General features: G+C 47.5%; 1 protein-coding gene and 1 long non-coding RNA gene across 3 annotated transcripts in view; one reads left to right on the top strand and one right to left on the bottom strand.

The window, feature by feature from the left end:
• Positions 1-21,583, bottom strand: part of LOC128405798 (uncharacterized) — a 227,796-nt gene that overhangs the window by 136,806 nt on the left and 69,407 nt on the right. The window lies entirely within an intron of this gene.
• CHAF1A (chromatin assembly factor 1 subunit A) overlaps positions 1-21,583 on the top strand; it is a 32,295-nt gene that overhangs the window by 2,868 nt on the left and 7,844 nt on the right. For both annotated transcript variants that reach the window (XM_053372725.1, XM_053372724.1), the window contains exons 2-11: positions 587-637; positions 2,136-2,911; positions 10,989-11,045; positions 12,251-12,492; positions 12,605-12,665; positions 13,854-13,922; positions 15,284-15,510; positions 16,301-16,469; positions 17,805-17,885; positions 21,438-21,530. In XM_053372725.1, the coding sequence (XP_053228700.1) occupies positions 589-637; positions 2,136-2,911; positions 10,989-11,045; positions 12,251-12,492; positions 12,605-12,665; positions 13,854-13,922; positions 15,284-15,510; positions 16,301-16,469; positions 17,805-17,885; positions 21,438-21,530 (1,824 nt within the window). In that variant the 5' untranslated portion in view covers positions 587-588. The remainder of the gene's footprint in view (positions 1-586; positions 638-2,135; positions 2,912-10,988; positions 11,046-12,250; positions 12,493-12,604; positions 12,666-13,853; positions 13,923-15,283; positions 15,511-16,300; positions 16,470-17,804; positions 17,886-21,437; positions 21,531-21,583) is intronic.

The raw sequence follows: 21,583 nt of genomic DNA, 5'->3' as shown, positions 1-21,583 counted from the left end.
GTTTTCTGCGTCTGATGGGAGGTGTGGTTCGGCCGTGACTGGGGGCAAAGGTTCCCCACACCTGGGTGTTAGTGGAGAAGGTGTAATAGTGATAGAGTAGGACTTGTGGTTTGAGGAGTGATTGGGTCTGCGTGAGATCTAGGGAAGGAGGCAGGGAGGGAAGACAGGGAACAACTGGTAACTTGCAATGAGAGTTGGGTGTGGGAAAGGGGTACTGCTCCCCTAGGGAATCAGTGGGGTACAGTGGCAATGGGGAGCTTCTGGCTATCAGCCTAATTAGACCCGCCAAGCCTCTCCAGTTCTGTGGGAAGTTAAATAGAAGTGACGAACGTAGTCCTATTAATATCAGTGGGTCTGCTCTGAATTGCATGTAATTGGATGCAACCCTAGATGCCTAATAATTAGGGAAGCTTTCAGTTCATGCGCATGTTTGATGTTTCCAATGAAATGTTGAATTATTCGTTGCAACACTACGTTTTTCAATATTTTAAGACTATTGTGTTTATAGACTGTTTTCATAAACCTTTTCCGTAAACGCATTCATCAAATGCAGTTTATAATTAAATTGATTGTCTTCCATTGACAGCTATGGAGTGTCAAGATAAATCAGCGGTTCCAGCCCGGAAACTGATACAAGGTAACCCGTTTCATGCAAAAACAAAAAACCCTGACTCATTTTCAGCCCAGGCTATTTTTTCTGCATAGCACAGACTTGCTAAACTCTTTTCCTTCAGGCTTGTTAGAGTTCTTTATAATTAAGTGTGATACTATGCATAAACCTTTGAACTCAGAATGCTACATTTCCAGGAATACAATATTGATTTAATTTGAGGAAAAGCAATGGTGTTTTGCTACAATCTTTGCAAAGCAGAAGTTATTCAGTGCCCTGTCGTACATATATATGGAGTATGATTCTACTTGTTGTATTTGTGAATGGTTACGATTTTTGCAAGAGGAAAAATTTTTCTGTCATTTCAGGACCATCTTGATATGTCGCCACCTTTTTTTTTTCCTGTTTAAAAGATGAGAGTTGCATTTTTATTCAGTTTTGGGCTGCGTGTTTTATCCCATCCATGAGCTCAGGGTGGGGTATATGGCTGCATTTGCTCTTATCCACACAGCAACTTTATGGGTTGGGTTAGGCTGAAAGTTGCCCAGTGATCTACTTGTGATCTTTGAACCTGGTTCTTCCCAGTCCTAACCTATCGCCTGCATCTGGGATGAGGAACTTGTGTCCCTCTGGATATTCCCTTCATCCCTCACCATTGGCCATGCTGGTTGTTGGGCTGATAGAAGCTGAGAGCCCAACAGCGTCTGAAGGGACACATGGTGTAGTATCTTTTAACTACACCATGCTGTTGCATGTACGGAGCAGGCTTGTTCCCTGTGGCTCTACAGTCTACAGCATGGGTAGACAAACTAAGGCCCAGGGGCCAGATCCAGCCCAATCACCTTCTAAATCCAGCCTGCGGACGGTCTGGGAATCAGCATGTTTTTACATGAGTAGAATGTGTGCTTTTATTTAAAATGCATCTGTGGGTTATTTGTGGGGCATAGGAATTTGTTCTCCCCCCCAAAAAAAAAGTCTGGCCCCCCACAAGGTCTGAGGGACAGTGGACTGGCCCCCTGCAGGAAAAGTTTGCTGACCCCTGGTCTTCAGGGTAGGGCTAGAGTTAACGAATGAAAATTGCAACAACGTAGAATTTGGCTAAACATCAGGAGGAAATTATTGTTCGTAGTATTAAACATTTGTTGCTTGTTACCAAAGAGGTCTGCAGACAGTTTTGATTTAAAAACATAAACTTCCTAACGGTAAGAGATGATTGATACAGGAATAGTCTGGCTTGGGAGATGTGGGCTGTTCTTCACTGCAACTATTTAAGCAGAAGTTCAGCATCTATCAGGGATGCTGTAATTTCATAGGGGGATGAGCTAGGTTATCTCCAAGGCCTCTTCCTTCTCACCCCCCCTTGCAAATGGGTGTTATTTAGTAAGCGTGGGTGCACAGATCCAGCATTCTAAAATCTGTACTTTTATTGGGAAAAATACATTCATATGTTAGATCATTTGCCTCTTTTTTATCTTGCCAAAAATTGTAAGCTACCATTCTTCAGCTTCTTCTTTTTCTCTTCCAGCACGATTGCCTTTCAAGCGTTTGAATCCCATACCAAAGGAGAAACTTGATGGAAACCCAGGAGTCAAAAGAGGCAGGAACTCTCAAAACGTCTTTGATCAAAACACGCCCTGTCCTGGTTTGTCACATCCGTTACCGGACAATGTGGAGAACAGCTGCCATGAGGAAACCGAGACACAATTTGTTCCAAAACTCATTAACGGCAAGGGCCCGTTAGATAACTTTGTGCAGAAAAGCACAAAAAATAGCACAAGTCAGTTGCCCTTCATAGACTTGACAGAGGATTCCAACCACAGACTGAGTGATACTGACACAGACCACTGCAAATCGAACAAAGTAGCGGCACCTGTAGAGAAAACTCACGAGGAAACGGAAGCCCAATCTGGTCCACAAAAGCCTGTTTGTAATACCCCTGTGGATGTTCTGATGGCAACTTGCCCAGTTACACCAGATGAGGATGAATTATCAGATATGGTGTTGACCAAAACAGAAACCAATAGTACTACAGAGAGCAAACACAGTAATGTCATATTTGAAAGGAAAATGCCCGTCATTGTCCTGGAGGATATCATGACGGCCAGATCTCCACAAGCTTCACCTTTGGAAAGGAGCCTGTCTTCTGGAAATGAGACAATTGAGTCTTGTCCTGGAGAGAGCAAGGATTATACAAATTCCTCGTTAAGTTCCACCTCCCTTACCAGTTCACCTGAATCCCTGCGTGTACAAGGATGCAAGGACAATATTAGTCCGATGGCTGCTTCAACACCTGTTGGAAAGGTATAGTATGTGTTGAGATAGAAGCAATAAAGATGGTAAATGTTCCTTAGCAAGATCTTCTCTTTCCCAGCTTCCTGTTGCTGCCTTATCCACACGCTCATCTCTCAAGTGTCCTCTCTCTGCCCATTTAATTTACTCCAGCTTTGGTGCCTTTACAGTCCTCGTCTGTCGTATCTTCTACGTCAGACATGTCCAACCGGTTGACAGCAATTGACAGGTAGATCCCCGGGGTGCTCCTGGTAGATCATGGGCAAAGAATGATTCCGCCCCCGGTGCTAGGTTCCTCCATCGGCGCTGCAGCAGCATTGAAAGCCAGGCAAGGTGGAAAGCGAAAGTATCGTATTTTTCGCTCTATAAGACGCACCAGGCCACAAGACCTGGAGGTCTTTTGGAGGAGGAAAACAAGAAAAAAAAATATTCTGAATCTCAGAAGCCAGAACAGCAAGAGGGATCGCTGCGCAGTGAAAGCAGCAATCCCTCTTGCTGTTCTGGCTTCTGGGATAGCTGCGCAGCCTGCATTCGCTCCATAAGATGCACACACATTTCCCCTTACTTTTTAGGAGGGAAAAGTGAGTCTTAAAAAAATACGGTAATATTTTCTTTAGTGCTGCGTGCGATTGTGAGTCCTGGAGTTTTGGCTGAGCGTCTCCCCCCCCCCAAAAAAAGCTAAAAGAGTCGGGTCAAAGGCCCCCCACAATCAACAACTCTTGACAATCCTCCCCCCCAAAACCGCACGCTTCTCGCTCCAGTGACAATGGATAGATCACTGCCTGTTTCTTTTATACTGGGAGTAGATCACAGTCTCTTGGGAGTTGGACGTGCCTGTCCTAGGTCTTTCCCTATCAGGTTCTCCCTCAGGATTTCAGCTTCAAACACAGGTTTCCACATTGTACAGTGACTTCTAAAAGCTATGTTACATATTTCTCTTTTCTGTCAGTGGGTTAGGGGTTTTTTTTTGTTTTTTTTTTGGATACTTGCATCCTGAGCAGTTAGGGACACGGGTGGTGTTGTGGTTTAAACCACAGAGCCTAGGGCTTGCCGATCGGAAGGTCGGCGGTTCGAATCCCCTGTTTTTTATCCTGAGCAGTTACAATCTTCTATGTATATTTTGCTCTAGGAGGCTTAAAAGGTAAAGGGACTCCTGACCATTAGGTCCAGTCGTGGCCAACTCTGGGGTTGTGGTGCTCATCTCGCTTTATTGGCCAAGGGAGACGGCGTACAGCTTCCGGGTCATGTGGCTAGCATGACTAAGCCGCTTCTGGCGAAACAGAGCAGCACACGGAAATGCCGTTTACCTTCCCGCCGGAGCAGTACCTGTTTATCTACTTGCACTTGATGTGCTTTCGAACTGCTAGGTTGGCAGGAGCAGGAACCGAGCAACGGGTGCTCACCCCATCACGGGCTTCGAACTGCCGACCTTCCAATCGGCAAGTCCTAGGCTCTGTGGTTTAACCCATAGCGCCACCCGCTTCCCTCTAGGAGGCTTAGGTTTGGCCAGAATCAAGTATATACACTTCCAGAGTTAACACTAAGTACATTACTTCTGGTAAATGAGCCACCATCGCTGCCAGAGGGCCATGGACAGTTGTTTCCCGGGCCTTTAAGATTCATAATTATAGGGTCCTGGATTCAAGCCCCAGGTTGGATGAAAGATTCCTGCATTCCCTCGTAGTCCCTTCCGGCTCTACAGTTCTATGATGTTGTAAAGTCATGTCTACTAAGTACCTGACTTAGGGAGCAAGCGTGTGAATGCCCAGCTCACTACTAAGCATAAAAAAGCAAGAAAGACATCGCACCAAAGCATGAAATATGCCATGCTCTAAACGTAGGGACACGGGTGGCGCTGTGGGTTAAACCACAGAGCCTAGGACTTGCTGATCAGAAGGTCGGCGGTTCGAATCCCCGTGACGGGGTGAGCTCCCATTGCTCCGTCCCTACTAGCAGTTCGAAAGCACATCAAAGTGCAAGTAGATAAATAGGTACCACTCCAGCGGGAAGGTAAAGGAGTTTCCGTGCGCTGCTCTGGATCACCAGAGGCGGCTTAGTCCTGCTGGCCACATGACCCGGAAGCTGTACGCCGGATCCCTCGGCCAGTAAAGCGAGATGAGCGCTGCAACCCCAGAGTCGGTCACGACTGGACCTAATGGCCAGGGGTCCCTTTACCCTTTAAACTTTTCATTGCTATCTTCCTCTCCTTAAAAGTGAAACTTGTGGGCAGACTTCTTACTTTAGCTGCCAGTTGTCAAATACAGTGGTACCTTGGTTTAAGAACAGCTTAGTTTATGAACAACTTGGATTAAGAACGCTGCAAACCCGGAAGCAGGTGTTTTGGTTTGTGAACTTTGCCTTGGAAGCAGAACCTGTTGAGTGTGTTCCATTTGTAAATTGAGTCCCCCGCAGCTATGGGAAAGCACGCCTTGGTTTAAGAACGAACCTCTGGAACAGATTAAGTTCGTAAACCAAGGTAACACTGTACTGTACAGTTGCTCCATGGGACTGGTAGCTGGCTAACCTTAGCTTTGCTTGAAGTTACTGTATCCTTGATTCTGAACAAGAACATACAATGTTTCTGATTTTGCATGGTGGTGCAGCCTGATCAGAATCAGGGAAGGTCTGGTTAAAGAAAGTAAAAAAAAGGAGGTGTCTCTCCTCACCCCAGCACACTTTTTAAAAAGGTACAACTTCACATGATTAGGTAAAATTCACCTGCAGGCTCTCAGAACTAAAGATCACTAGAACAGGGAAATATTTGGGTTTTAAGTTGCTATTAGAATGTGGCTTAAGTGATTGATTGGTAGCATAGGTTGGGAATTAGAGTCTGCTGGCTGAGATACAACGTGGAAATCTAAGTCTTGCAAGGAGTGGCATGTTCTAAATATATTTAACACTCACTCTATTGGATCTTCTTTTTGACTGGTTGGAATTTTGGCCACCACGTGTTATAGGCTGGAAATAGTCATCTGAGTGCCAAACCCTTCAGAAATAACTGTGTTGGTGTGACAGGAACTGTCTCCTCTCGGGCACAGTAGCAATGAAATGGGATGGAGGGGGTGGTCTCCTATGCATAGTCAGCTAATTTGCACTGGAAAAAGTTCAGCTTTTATTGGAAAGCTTTCTGGCGCCCAACAGAGTGATCTAATTTAGCATGCTTATTTGTGCCTAATAAAGTTACGCTAAAAACTTAGAAACTGCCAGGCATACCCAAGGTGGATAAAAATTAATGATTAAAAAAAAAGCAGATTTTTTTATTTAATTTGGATTTTTTGATTTAATACAGTTTTTTTAATTTAAATTGGATTTTTAAAATAAAATGATTTTGGAGGGGAAATCTCTCTAAATATAGTTTTCTATTTAAGTTACATTATAGTCCACAGGCTATTCATCAGGAAATAAGAATTTGTTTTCAGTTTTTCATGTCTGCTCAGTTTTTGTTTTTTGTTTTTTAAAAACTGTTTAACCACATCTGTTAACAAACATGGATACATATGCTATAATGTTATTGTTTTAGTTAAATAAATTGATATTAAGGGGGGGGAATTCCCCTTCCATTAAAGTACATCAGAAAATTGTCCAAATATAACTTGCTGATGTTAACTTATTAAACCACACAATAATTTCATAATTGTCTGCCTATGTATTTATAATAGTATAACCAAATCAGAAATTTTTGATAGAATTGTAAAAACTACTCCGAATATTTATTATTCCAAAAATGAAACCTTCACCTGGTTGTAAATATTAAGATTATACTAGCAAGATTGAGTCTTTCGGTAAAAAAAAAAATGATTTAAATCAAGTCTTACTGACTAGTGATTTAAATCGTGATTTAAATCAAATCCACCCTGGGCGTACCTAACGCTGTATTTGTGATTGGCATCCATTCGTTGTTACTAAAGATCCTGTAAAATAGAAAAAAATGCTGTGGAAAAAGAAAGCCCTGGAAAATGTTTCACCCCACATGAAACGTGGATGTTTGCTGTGACATATATGGGGGGGGGGCGGCCCTTCAGCAGACTGTTTTGGCCTACACAGAGCAGTGGAAATGTGGTTAATCTCCCATGTAGAGAGATGTAAAGGCCTGAAAAAAGAAACCAACCCAAGAAAAGTGAAGTGGAGGAGATACAGCAATTCAAATATAATCTAGTGGCTCCAGAATACCCCCCCCCCCGTATTGCTTAATTTTAGGTCAGGGACACGGGACATGGGTGGCGCTGTGGGTAAAAGCCTCAGCGCCTAGGGCTTGCTGATCGAAAGGTCGGCGGTTCGAATCCCCGCAACGGGGTGCGCTCCCGTTGCTCGGTCCCAGCGCCTGCCAACCTAGCAGTTCGAAAGCACATCAAAGTGCAAGTAGATAAATAGGGACCGCTTACCGGCGGGAAGGTAAACGGCGTTTCCGTGTGCAGCTCTGGCTCGCCAGAGCAGCGATGTCACGCTGGCCACGTGACCCAGAAGTGTCTCCGGACAGCGCTGGCCCCTGGCCTCTTGAGTGAGATGGGCGCACAACCCTAGAGTCTGTCAAGACTGGCCCATACGGGCAGGGGTACCTTTACCTTAGGTCAGGGAAGGATGGCATTCTAGAGAAACACCGGATAATGTTTAAACAGAAGAATCTGGGGCACACTTTTATTTTGATCACCTTTTATTGTTCTGGGGAAATACGTGTGCAGCGCAAGGTGTGTGGCGTGAGCTGTGCTGCTGCTGCTGCTGCTGCTGCTTGGATGGGGCATAGTTTCTTCCCAGGCCCTACTGAAATTTAATGGGAGGCATTGACGTTTTTGGGGGGGTGCCGGCATTTTGTATTGATGAAAGTGCTGGGGGTGCCAGCACACAATGGCTTTCATATGCAGCAAAAAAGAGGAGTGTGTATGCTAGTGCTCTATTCCAGTGAGTGCTGTCGCAGAAGTCCTGATTCTAATATATTGGGAGCTGGAGAGTTTTTAGCTGAACTGCAGCCGTCTGACATTCCGTAACCTATAAGGCTTGTCTGCTGAAGTGGCTTTAACTGTTAAATTCCACAATCCTTGCATATGCCTGTTCTTTCAGTGCCCCCCAGGAAAGGGCCATAACTCATTGGTAGAACATCTTGCTTTATGTGCAGAAGGTCCCATGTTCAATCCCTGGTGCTTCCGGGTAGGGCTGGGAGATGTTCCCCTGCAGCTCGTTTCTCCCTTTCACCCCAAGTTCGTTCTTCTTCAAAGTCCATGACGCCTTTGGTAGAGGCTCTGAGTATTATCATGCAAAAAGAGGGTAAACCTCTCCCAAAAAGCCATATACATGCATTTGAAGCACATGGCTTTCCCCAAAGAATCCTGGGAGTGATAGTTTGTTGAGGGTGCTGGGAATTGTAGCTCTGTGGGGGTAAACAATGGTTCCCAGGATTCTTTGGGGAAAGCAATGCTCTTTAAATGTGTGGTGCGTACGCAGCCTAAGATGCAATTCAGTAGGTCTATCAGCTGTGCTTTCTCAGTACTGAAACACTCAGAGTAACATAATCATACAGTGGTGCCCCGCAAGACGAATGCCTCGCTAAACGAAAAACCCGCAAGACGAAAGGGTTTTCCGATTTTTAGCGGCTTCGCAAGACGAATTTCCCTATGGGCTTGCTTCGCAAGACGAAAGCCCATAGGGAAATCTCCGGGGACAAGCTGCGAATGTCTGCTTAAGAGCGCCCCTCGTGCGGGGCAGCAGGCTGCTATCCGCAGCTTGGAGAGCCCTGCGGGGAAGTCCTGCAGGGCTCCCCAAGCTGCGAATGTCTGCCCCGCGCGAGGGGCACTCTTAAGCAGAGTGCCCCTCGCGCCGGGCAGCAGGCTGCTATCCTCAGCCTAGGCAGCCCTGGGGAACTCTTCTGAAGGCTGGCGGCGGGAGAAGGGCTTTTCTTCCCCCCGCCAGCCTTCAGAAGGCTGTTCTGAAGGCTGGCGGTGGGGAGAAAAGTCCTTCTCCCCCCGCCAGCCTTCAGAAGAGGTCCGGGGACAGACTGTCCCCGGACCTGGTCTGAAGGCGGTCTCCATAGGAACGCATTAATTGATTTTCAATGCATTCCTATGGGAAACCGTGCTTCGCAAGACGAAAAACTCGCAAGAAGAAAAAGCTTGCGGAACAAATTAATTTCGTCTTGCGAGGCACCACTGTACACAATAAATATCATAGTAAATTAGGTGGGCAAGATTGGCCATCTTTTGTATCTTACTCCATCCCACCTTGAAAGTATATTTTGGAAGATCATTTGAGTGAGTTTGTGTGTGTTTCATAATCAATTTATGCAAGAGCTGCTTCTCAGCTTTTACTTTCAGCTTCATGGCTTCTGGAAAGTGCAATAGGTTGTGTCCAACGAAGGTTTCATGTACATATGTTATTCATGCCCATTAATTTGAACGGATCTCTTCTGAGTAGGACTATTGCTGAATACAACCCAAGGTTTGTCTGTATTGAAGAGAGCTCTTTAGCTCGCATTAGATGGTTGCTCTCTGTGTGTGATTTCACACAATGGAGGAGTCCACGGCAAGCAGGAACCAAGAGGAGTTTGGAAGGGAGACCATGTAGCACAAATGTCTTCCATTACAGGATGTTTACTCCAACTATGGCTCCTGGGTCAAAAGCCTGAAGACGTTCTGTGCAACATTTTGGAAACTGCTGTATCCAGTGTTAGCCATAATTGGAGTACAATCGTACCTTGGAAGTCGAATGGAATCCGTTCCGGAAGTCCGTTCGACTTCCAAAATGTTCAGAAACCAAAGTGTGGCTTCTGATTGGCTGCAGGAAGTTCCTGCAGCCAATCGGAAGCCGTGCCAGATGTTCGACTTCCAAAAATCATTCGAAAACTGGAACACTCACTTCCAGTTTTAGATCGTTCGGGAGCCGAAATGTACGAGTTCCAGGGCGTTCAGCAACCAAGGTACGGCTATACGTTCCTAAATTAGCAATGTCAATTTCAGTGTTGTACTCTAGTCTCGACAAACATTGGATACTCCCTGGATATCTAACATCCAATACTCCAGTCAAATGTAGTAGCAATGCTCAACTGCTTCCTTTTTCAGTCTTGGGCCAAGGATGAGGTATCAGCAGGCTTGAAGATCAAGGGAAGTAATAGTGCCACTGTATTCTGCTCTGGTCAGACCTCACCTGGAGTACTGTGTCCAGTTCTGGGCACCACAGTTCAAGAAGGACACTGACAAACTGGAACGTGTCCAGAGGAGGGCAACCAAAATGGTCAAAGGCCTGGAAACGATGCCTTATGAGGAACGGCTAAGGGAGCTGGGCATGTTTAGCCTGGAGAAGAGGAGGTTAAGGGGTGATATGATAGCCATGTTCAAATATATAAAAGGATGTCACATAGAGGAGGGAGAAAGGTTGTTTTCTGCTGCTCCAGAGAAGCGGACACGGAGCAATGGATCCAAACTACAAGAAAGAAGATTCCACCTAAACATTAGGAAGAACTTCCTGACAGTCAGAGCTGTTCGACAGTGGAATTTGCTGCCAAGGAGTGTGGTGGAGTCTCCTTCTCTGGAGGTCTTTAAGCAGAGGCTTGACAACCATATGTCAGGAGTGCTCTGATGGTGTTTCCTGCTTGGCAGGGGGTTGGACTCGATGGCCCTTGTGGTCTATTCCAATTCTATGATTCTATGAAGAAACTCCCAAGTTTTACAGAAGTACAAATTGGGGGGGGGGCGAAGAACTTAGTGAGGACTGAAGATGCTCGTGAGGGTGGGATAGTAGTAATAGAGTATTCTGGAAAAGTGCCTTGTAGGTATTCCGCACTGCTAACCTGAACTCCTTTGGCTGAAAAGTCAGGATATAAATTCTATAAATAAATACTGGATGATTACATAGTGCAGCATTTTATTGCAGGTTCCACCTGTGAAACCTTTTCGATTTTTTTAAAAAAATCCTGGCTTAGAGCTGCACCCTTCTTCCGGCACCCAAAGCTTCCCCAAGTTTTATTAAAGGATGCTTGAGGAATTCAGATTTTTACGTAATAAGAAAACATATCTGTTGACCGCTAGCCCCATGGGACTCTTCGTTTCTGTTGCTTTAAAGGGGTGTAAATAACGCATGCTCGTCTCTGTCCCCTCAATTTCAGGCACCGCAGAAAATTCACCGGAGTTCTGAGGAGAAGGAGAAACTAAAGCTGCAGAGGGTAAAGTGGTGTTTCCCCCCCCCATTGACCTAGAAACCTTATTTGTTCACTTTTGGTAATGAGCGGAGAGCACATCCCTTTTCCGGTATCCTGACCTCTGCTGAAGGTCCAAGCCACCACTGGCATGTGGACCCCGAAGGTTGCCCTCTGGCTGAAAAAGTTCCCCCACCCCTATTCAGATTGACTTGCTGCTTTTTAAAGTTTCGGGCTGTGGGCCTTTTTGTTTTCTGTGGCCTTGCTTCAAGCGTTATTCTTTTCTCTCTACAAGCAATGCCAGGATTCAAGAAGCTATAGATGAATTGAGCAGGAGGGTGCGGGAACTTTAGCTCAAGTACAGAAAGGAGGTGCAGCTTTGTCTGTTTGTTTTGAAGCATTTTTACCCTACCCTTCAGGCTTCCAGAGCAGCTTAGGTACCAGTAACATGGCAGACCTGTCCTTAGGCTTAGGCAAAGGTAAAGGGACCCCTGACCATTAGGTCCAGTCATGACCGACTCTGGGGTTCCGGCACTCATCTCGCTTTATTGGCTGAGGGAGCCGGCGTTTGTCCGCAGACAGCTTCCGGGTCATGTGACCAGCATGACTAAGCGGCTTCTGGCGAACCAGAGCAGCGCACGGAAACACCGTTTACCTTCCTGCTGGAGCGGTACCTATTTATCTACTTGCACTTTGACGTGCTTTCGAACTGCTAGGTTGGCAGGAGCAGGGACCGAACAACGGAAGCTCACCCTGTCGCGGGGATTCAAACCGCCGACCTTCTGATCGGCGAGTCCTAAGCTCTGTGGTTTAACCCACAGCGCCACCCGTGTCCCACCCTCAGGCTTAGACACAAGGAAAAGGGGATCAGGAGGGAGAAGGGGCAGGAGAAGCAAACTTTGGTGTTACTGCTTGGTTGCAATGGTCAATCGGAATGGTAACAGGGAGAGGAAGAGGTTAACGTTGCTGGTCCCTCAGCAGCACTGGTGAAGTCTGCCTGCTTCCCTTCTCCCTTTGTTCTGCCATCTGGTGGACTGGATGCTGCCTGATACCAGTGGATGAAGGTGAGGAGCCTGATGGAACGAATGGCTTCTCACCAGAAATGGAGCCTGATTGAGCAGCTTCTTGGCACCTGCGATTAGGCAGTGCTTTACTTTCGTGGGGCGTTGGTGGATCGTTGCCTAAAGAGCTCTTCTGTTTGGGGGTGTCTGTTGTTGTTTCTCGCAACCCAGGATCAGGAACGTGCAGAGAAGCTTCAAAAGCAGCAAGCTGAGCGGGAGGAGAAGGGGAGGCTGAAAGAGGAGGCGAAGGCCGCAAAAGAACGCGCCCGGGAGGAGGCGAAGAGGAAGAAGGAAGAAGAAAAAGAGTTGAAGGATAAGGAAAGGAGGGAGAAAAGGGAGAAAGATGAGAAAGAGAAGGCTGAGAAGCTGCGGGCGAAAGAGGAAAAACGGAAAGAGAAGCAGGAAGCTCTGGAGTAAGTTGCCCTCTCTGGTGGGGGTTTTTTATGTGTGACTCATGCTTGAACATGTGTGCATGGTTGCTTGGTTTCCCCCCACATTCCCTGAAATTAAGCTTTTTTTTAAAAGGGCAAAGCAAGAAGAGAAAAGGAAGAGAGAAGAGGAGAAACGGTTGAAAGAGGAAGAAAAGGTAACTGGAGTTTTGTCTCGCTCAGCCTTCACATGCCCTCCAGTTGGACTCCAGTTCCCATCAGCCCCAGCCAGCGTACAGTGGGACTGGTAGTTCACTATACAGTGGTGCCTCGCAAGACGAAATTAATTCGTTCCGCAAGTTTTTTCTTCTTGCGAGTTTTTCGTCTTGCGAAGCACGGTTTCCCATAGGAATGCATTGAAAATCAATTAATGCGTTCCTATGGAGACCGCTTGCCAGGCTGGCGGTGCAGAGAAGGGCTTTTCTCCCCACCGCAAGCCTTCAGGACAGGTACGGGAACAGAGGGGAAGGCGCGCAGTGCTTCTCCTCTGTTCCCGGGGCTTGCGGTGGGAGGAGGGTTTTTCCTCCCCACCGCCAACATTCAGAACAGCATTCTGAATGTTGGCGGTGGGAAGGAAAACCCTCCTCCCACCGCAAGTCTTCAGGACTGCCTTCCGAAGGCTGGCGGCGGGAGAAGGTCTCTCCGCCCCACCGCCAGCCTTCGGAGGAGGTCCGAGGACAGTGGGGAAGACGCGCTGCGCTTCACCGCTGTCCCGGAGATTTCCCTATGGGCTTTCGTCTTGCGAAGGAAGCCCATAGGGAAATTCGTTTTGCGAAGTGCCTCCAAAACGGAAAACCCTTTCGTCTAGCGGGTTTTCCGTCTTGCGAGGCGTTCATCTTGCGGGGCACCACTGTAATCTGGAGAGGACCTAGTTGGGAAAGTCTGGTCTAGCTGAAGGGAAGCACACTGGCCTCTGCCATTGGCTGGATGCTGAGGACTTGGAGAAGGCTGCCTTCCTTGCTTTCCTTCCTTCCTTGCCTGGCGTGCTCTGGTCCAGGGGGTCACGAAGAGTCGGACACGACTAAATGACTCAACAACAACAAAGCCTTCCTTGCTTCCCAGCAAAAACTTCCTGGTGAGGGGAAGGCTAGCCTAGCCCATCTGTTAGTAAATCCTGGGCTGCTTCTGCCAGTCTGTGTAGACAATACTGAGCCTGGTGGACTACAAGGGTCTGGCTTATTCAGCTTCTTACGTTTTTATGAATTACGTTGTTATCAGTAGGTGGCTGGGGCCGGAATTCACAGTGGTGTTTTTAATTATTGAGAGCGAGGGGGATGCTTTCGCAGAAATGCTTTTAAATAATCCAAATCGTTTGCGTTTCATTTTGTCCATATTTCCATCTCTAGCGTATCAAAGCAGAGAAGGCAGAGATCACCAGGTTCTTCCAAAAGCCCAAAACCCAGCCTGCTCCAAAGGTGAGTTTTGTTTTGATGTTTGTCTGCCTTTGTCTGGCTTTCCTGCAATGCCATTTAAATCCATGCAAGATTTCCAGGGCAATGGAAATTGCCTTCAAGGTGGCCAACACACTTCACATTTTAAACGCTGTGTTGTACATGCACAGAACCCTCTGAACTATGTATGTCTTTTTTATTTAAAATATGTTTACTTCACCTTTCTATCAGATCAAAAGTGGAATACAAGCACAAAACCCTGATTTTTAGATCTATTGCTCTACTCACCCTCAAGGAATATAACCCAAGTGTGCTACAAACAAATATGAAGTGCTGCTAGTAAATTTTTAAAATGCGTAATTTAAAAACTCTTACCCAACACTCTGCCACCTCAGTGCCCATCACCAAATGCCAGCCAATAAAGATGCCTCCATGTGTTGATTCTAAAATAAGCAGGTGGCATGGCTCCAGAAGTAGTGGGCTTCTTATATTGTTGAAGAAGCTACTGGGAGTACCTTCTCCGCTTGCCTTCCTGAGAGTTTTTTTGGCCCGGGGATGGGGAATCTCTGGTTCTAAGGACATTGCTGGACTCTGCTCCCATCATCTTTTATGCTGGAATAAGGCTACAGGTTCCCCAGCCCTGCTTTAGCTAGTTGTGGAGATCAAAAAAGGTCAGAAAGCATAGCTGACCCATGGCTTGCAGCAGCCTGAAGAGAATTTCAAGTGGCACCAGGAAGGGAGGGAATAAAGGTAAAGGGACACCTGACCATTAGGTCCAGTCGTGACCGACTCTGGGGTTGCGGCGCTCATCTCGCTTTATTGGCCGAGGGAGCCGGCGTACAGCTTCCGGGTCATGTGGCCAGCAGGACTAAGCCGCTTCTGGCGAACAAGAGCAGCGCACGGAAATGCCGTTTACCTTCCCGCTGCAGCGGTACCTATTTCTCTACTTGCACTTTGATGTGCTTTCGAACTGCTAGGTGGGCAGGAGCAGGGACCAAACAACGGCAGCTCACCCTGTCGTGGGGATTCGAACTGCCAACCTTCTGATTGGCAAGTCCTAGGCTCTGTGGTTTAACCCACAGCACCACCCGCGTCCCTTAGCGCCACCCGCTAAGATGGTGGCACGAATTGGTTTCTGGATTAAGAAGCAAATAGCACTAACCAGAGAGGAAGCATCATTTTTTATCTTCTTTAGGCAGCAAAAGGGACCATTGCATCAAAGTAGCCAGATGTATCCAGTATCCACATGTTTTTCAGGCTTTATTGGTCAGAATATGAATTATGCCCAGGAGAGAATAGGAAGCTGGTGCTGGTAGTGAGGTAGTGGGGGGGGGGGATAGAGAGAGACCAAGAGCTTGTGTAAAACATTTTCCTCCTGATTTCAGATTCTAGCTGGCTGGTGTGGCAGATTTGCTCCGTTTGAGATCAAGGAGAACATGGTCCTCGCACCAATCTGCCGAGTTGCAGTCGATCAGGACCTCATGGACCAGTTAGACTGGCTGCTGCAAGCTCAGAGCTACAGTGCTTCTTTCTTGGAAGAACTGAAAAGCAGAGATCCCTGTAAAACTGGACCCACCCTCGTCAGCAGCCCAAATGCTGATGCATTCAACAGGTTAGTTTTCTTGGTATTGTGAGCTTTTGAGCTACGCTACTTGTAGAAGGCCGCTCACTGCTACTGCCTTAATCTGCGGCACTTCCTCTCAAACCCTCCTCAGCAGGGCACATTGCATTCTGCAACGTTGGCTCATTGCCTCCCACCATGTTCTCCACCCCGGCATCATCAGATAGAGGGAATTATGAGAGTTAGAAACCTAAAAGAAGGAAAAGTTTTCCTTCATTTCTTTCATTTGGTTTAACTTGGTTTAGTTTAAAGGTAAAGGGACCCCTGACCGTTAGGTCCAGTCACGGATGACTCAGGGGTTGTGGTGCTCATCTCGCTTTACTGGCCAAGGGAGCCGTCGTACAATTTTCAGGTCAGGTAATCAGCATGACTAAGCCGTTTTTGGCGAACCAGAGCAGCGCATGGAAATGCTGTTTACCTTCCCGCCAGAGCGGTACCTATTTATCTACTTGCACTTTGACGTGCTTTCGAACTGCTAGGTTGGCAGGAGCAGGGACCGAGCAACGGGAGCTCACCCCGTCGCGGGGATTCGAACCGCCGACCTTCTGATTAGCAAGTCCAAGAGCTCAGTGGTTTAAGTAAAGACCTTTATTGGGGGGCAGTAGCCCCTTTTCTTGTTAGTCCAGTGTTGCCGTCTTAGCATTCCTTCTATATAAAAAAAATCCTTTTCAGTGGAAAGCAGGGATAAAGGAGTCTTTCACGCCGTCAGTCAACTGCCGGTGGTCTTTCTCTCACTGGCTTGGAACCCCGGTGACTGATTACAGCATTTTCCTTTCAACAGCGATGTGGTCATTGTGAGCAGCAGCCAAGCAGGAGATGTGCCGGAGAGGAAGAAGTTTGGCAGGATGAAGCTCCTGCAGTTCTGTGAGAATCACCGCCCTGCCTACTGGGGCACGTGGAACAAGAAATCCTCAGCCATACGCCCAAGAAACCCTTGGTCAAAAGAGGAGGTCAGCATGCGATACTGCATCCACCTCTTGTTTCAGCTGAAGTAACTCAGTGGCAAGTTCTTATGCAATAAGGGGCTGCAGCTAAGTCCAGGTTTAAATTGCCAATATATAAGGCTGTGGTTGCCACTGTTGATTTTCAAGCTAAAAGTCAGAGGAATTGGCCACCCTCCAGGTGCCCGGCTTGAAACCTTGTTGACCTCCCTGTCAGCGACTCCCGGCAAGACCAGGCAAGGTCTCAATCGGTGATCCTTCTCAACGTGAGAAGAACACACCTCCCCTCTCATCCCCAGGGAGGGGAAAGAGAGACAGACAGAAATGTATTTACATGCCTTTATTCCTGTCCTTCCAGCAGTACAGAGAAACGTGACTGCTCTCTCTCATCACCAACAGCAGAGAGAGAAAAACTCCTCCCATGTACTTCCAGTACAGGGTCATGTGACACTCTGAGCTAACATCCGGTGCTCAGTGCACTGAATAGACTGTCCCTTGTTCCCACGGTACAGTCCCAAAACATCAACATCCTGTTTGGCTTTCCAGCCATCTGGAGCTCTCAGCTGCATTGCTCCTTTTTCGTAACAGCCACCAGGCCCACAGCTGTGGAGTATAAAATTGCATCCGATTATAATCTCTGGACTATCCGGTTTATTGGCTCTTGGGAGTTGGGGCTGGGAGAAAAACCTCTCTGTCTGAGACCATGGGTAAGGGCCGTAGCTCAGCCATAAGAGCACCTTTTCTGTACGCAGAGGGCTGTGCAATCCTCAGCACCTCCGGGTACAGAATCATAGACTTGTAGGGCCAGAAGGGAGCCCAAGGGTTGGCATCTACTCTGGCCACCTGCAAGGGAGGACTTGCCGCTAAAGAATCCCTGATCCATAGAAAGTAGGACTGGGGAAATCCTGGCAAGCTGCTGCCAGGCAGTTCTGATGTTATTGACATAGATGAATCCAATGGCCTGACATGGTATAAGGCAGCTTTCTGTGTGGTTTAGTGCAGCTCGGTGGCTTTTATTTTCTGTCTGCTTGGCAATGGGCTTTGTAAGTTCCCTTCTCCCTCCATTAAGACTATGAGCTGCAAGTGAGGTTTCCGGTGCTGCAGTGTGAAGGGAAATCACCCTCTCTGCTCTTGAAATTGTTCCTTGGGGAGCAAAGAGGAAGGTTCCCTCAGTCCCTGTCCTGTGTTGCAGATCCCTCTTCTCTCAGCCCGGCACCACAGCATTGCTAGAATCTAGCCACTTGTTCCTTCTCCAAAATCCTCTGTACAGCCTGCAATACTTCTCAAGGCAGAATGGTTTCTTAGTAGTGCTTTTTTTTGTTTGTTTCCTCCTTTCCTCTGCAGAAACTTCTGGACTACGAAGTGGAGAGTGACGAAGAATGGGAGGAGGAAGAGCCCGGGGAGTCTCTCTCTCACAGCGAAGGGGTAAGGACGAACGACCACCTTCCGCCTGCAAGCAGGAAGTTCCACATTCAGAGACTTCTTTGTCAAAGGAACCAGGGTTCCGGGTGTAATAGAGACAAGCAGGATCACCTGCAGGAAAATGCTGCAGCGTGGGTTGCAACCGGCCATGCCTTCTTCTGGCACCAGCAGTTGTTCCGTGTTCTGTGGCCACACTGAGCATGCTCAGTCCACACTGGGCCGGCTTTTCGGGAGGGAGGAGGCTCATGATGTCAGAGCAACAAGCCAATACGTAGAGCTTCCCCACCAAAGTTCCAGCAGCGCTGTGGTTATTTATAGAAGCTTTATGCATGGAGGGATAAGTTGCCTCTTGTGTTGCAGAGTGTGACAGAAGCTTCCACTACTGGACGCCCCTTGTTTTTGTTTTAACTATATATTTGTGCGTTCACCTTGTGAAGCGCCCTGATATCTTACGATGGAGGGTGGCATATAAATCTTAATCATCATAGTAATAATAATTGCAGTGATACCTTTCTGAACAAGGACAGAACTGCAGATGCACGCAAGCAATTTCCCCTGCTACCAAGTTTGTTTATTTTTATTATATGTTTGGAAACATTTATATGCCATTTTGCAAACCTTGATAAGTGGAGTTGCAGCTGACCTGACGTTACTGACTTTTCAGTGAGTCTTAAAAGCAGAAATGCTTAGAGTAGGGTATGTTTTAGGGGTAAAGGTTTTAAATACCGTATTTTTTGCACCATAGGACGCACCGGACAATAGGACGCACCTTGTTTTAGAGGGGGGAGAACAAGGGAAAAAAATTCTTCCGCTCTCTGCCCAGCGCCCCTTCAGCGAAGCGGCAGGAAGCGCTGCGCAGAGAGTGGGAGAATTTCCCCCCTCTTGTTTTCCCGCTCTAAAACAAGGTGCCGTTTAAGGTGCGTTCAGGCGGCTACCTTGGAAGCCTGGAGAGCGAGAGGGGTCAGTGCGCACCGACCCCTCTCGCTCTCCAGGCTTCAGCTTCCTTTCGACCTGCTCTTTGGGGCTGGCGGGGGGAAGCCCACCACCAGCCCCAAAGAGCAGGTCAGGGAGCAGCGGAAAGGCGCAGCGGAGAGGCTGCTGCCATAGCCACGCGTCACCTCTCCAGCCGGGAGAGGGCCGCGGGGCTATGGTGTCTTCGCTCCATAGGACGCACACACATTTCCCCTTCATTTTTGAAGGGGAAAAAGTGCGTCCTATTGAGCGAAAAATACGGTATATTTAGCTGTACATTCATAGTGCCATGCCTTGTTTTTTCAGACAGTTCATGCTGATGTTAAGGCTGTGGATTAGGGGCCAGCCAGTGTGGTGCCCTGCCAATGGGCTTGAGGTTACTTGACCTCAGCTCCCATCATCCCCAGCCAGCACAGGCCAATGGTTGGGCATGTTGTTGTCCAGACAGGGTTCAACACGCATGGATCAAATCCTCATTCAGCTGCATCAAGCTCGGTGGATGACTTTGGGGTCCAGTCCCTGGCCCTTAGCTTAATCCTACCTCCTCAGGATAAACTAGGGAGGAGGAGAAGCATGTATGCCACCTTGGAGGAGAGGTGGGATGTAAATTGAGCAAGTGAACACCTGGAGGTTGCCTTACCTGGCCCATACTGCAGCTTTTACACTGGCTTATTTTCGTCATGTGTTAAATGCATTCTTTGTCCTGTTATGCGGTTCATGAGAAAGGCTTTGGGCATGAACCCAAGGAACCCAAAGGAAAAATCAGTTCCCACTGCCTTGGGGGACACCTTTGGGAGAAGAAAAGGTTAAGGAATAAACCTAATACAAATCCAGAGCGCAGTCCCTAAGGCAGTTGGATGGCGCTTTGTACTCCTCCTCCTTTGCTACCTTTGCTACCACTCAGTGGATTTGTAACTGGCTGACTGACCGAACCCAAAGGGTGCTCATCAATGGTTCCTCTTCATCCTGGAGAAGAGTGACTAGTGGGGTGCCACAGGGTTCTGTCTTGGGCCCGGTCTTATTCAACATCTTTATCAACGACTTGGATGATGGACTCAAGGGCATCCTGATCAAATTTGCAGATGACACCAAACTGGGAGGGGTGGCTAACACCCCAGAGGACAGGATCACACTTTAAAACGACCTTGACAGATTAGAGAACTGGGCCAAAACAAACAAGATGAATTTTAACAGGGAGAAATGTAAAGTATTGCACTTGGGCAAAAAAAATGAGAGGCACAAATACAAGATGGGTGACACCTGGCTTGAGAGCAGTACATGTGAAAAGGATCTAGGAGTCTTGGTTGACCACAAACTTGACATGAGCCAACAGTGTGACACGGCAGCTAAGAAAGCCAATGCAATTCTGGGCTGCATCAATAGGAGTATAGCATCTAGATCAAGGGAAGTAATAGTGCCACTGTATTCTGCTCTGGTCAGACCTCACCTGGAGTACTGTGTCCAGTTCTGGGCACCACAGTTCAAGAAGGACACTGACAAACTGGAACGTGTCCAGAGGAGGGCAACCAAAATGGTCAAAGGCCTGGAAACGATGCCTTATGAGGAACGGCTAAGGGAGCTGGGCATGTTTAGCCTGGAGAAGAGGAGGTTAAGGGGTGATATGATAGCCATGTTCAAATATATAAAAGGATGTCACATAGAGGAGGGAGAAAGGTTGTTTTCTGCTGCTCCAGAGAAGCGGACACGGAGCAATGGATCCAAACTGCAGGAAAGAAGATTCCACCTAAACATTAGGAAGAACTTTCTGACAGTAAGAGCTGTTCGACAGTGGAATTTGCTGCCAAGGAGTGTGGTGGAGTCTCCTGCTTTGGAGGTCTTTAAGCAGAGGCTTGACAACCATATGTCAGGAGTGCTCTGATGGTGTTTCCTGCTTGGCAGGGGGTTGGACTCGATGGCCCTTGTGGTCTCTTCCAACTCCATGATTCTATGATTCCTGGCAACTCCTGCCGCCAAGCTAGTGCCAAACGTCTTGCTTTGCTTTCCATTGGACCACATCAGCAAGCCCGGGGGGGGGGGGGTCTTGTCGTCTGCTCAGCCCAAGACCTCCAAACATACTGCCCAGGCTTGCACCATGGAGATTCTCTAGCTTGCCTTGTTTGTGTGTGTAACGGTTTAGTCATGTTGGCCACATGACCTGGAAAGCTGTCTGTGGACAAACCCCGGCTCCCTCGGCCTGAAAGCGAGAGGAGCGCCGCAACCCCATCGTCACCTTTGACTGGACTTAACCATCCAGGGAGCCTTTACCTTTACCTTTTTTAGATATATAGGTATATATGTCCCATCTGATCCGACAATACTCTTTATTAAAAGTTTCCAGAGGGGTGGCTGTGTTGCCCTATTGCACCGAAATGACTCCTGTGGCACCTTAAAGCCTAACAACTTTTATAATGTGCTGGAGCTTGAATGCCAGTCCATCAAAAGTTTACACCGTAATAAATTTGTTTCACCTTTAAGATAATAAAAGTCTTTTGCTGTTGTTTGCTCTAGAAAGAGGCTGACACCACACCGTTTAAAACTTGCCCCTTTCCAGGTTTTCTTGACGTCTACTTTTAAATCTTTCAGGATGATGACGATGAGGGTGGAGAGGAGGAAGACGATGACGACGGCTTCTTTGTGCCCCATGGGTACCTCTCAGAGGATGAAGGTGTGACTGAAGTAAGCCACAGAATTCCAGGGCACCTTATGACAAGACTGAACTGCCTTGGGAA

This window comes from Podarcis raffonei, chromosome 18 (assembly GCF_027172205.1).
Source record: "Podarcis raffonei isolate rPodRaf1 chromosome 18, rPodRaf1.pri, whole genome shotgun sequence".
Taxonomy (NCBI): Eukaryota; Metazoa; Chordata; class Lepidosauria; order Squamata; family Lacertidae; genus Podarcis; species Podarcis raffonei.
This window is presented reverse-complemented; position numbering and strand designations above follow the sequence as displayed.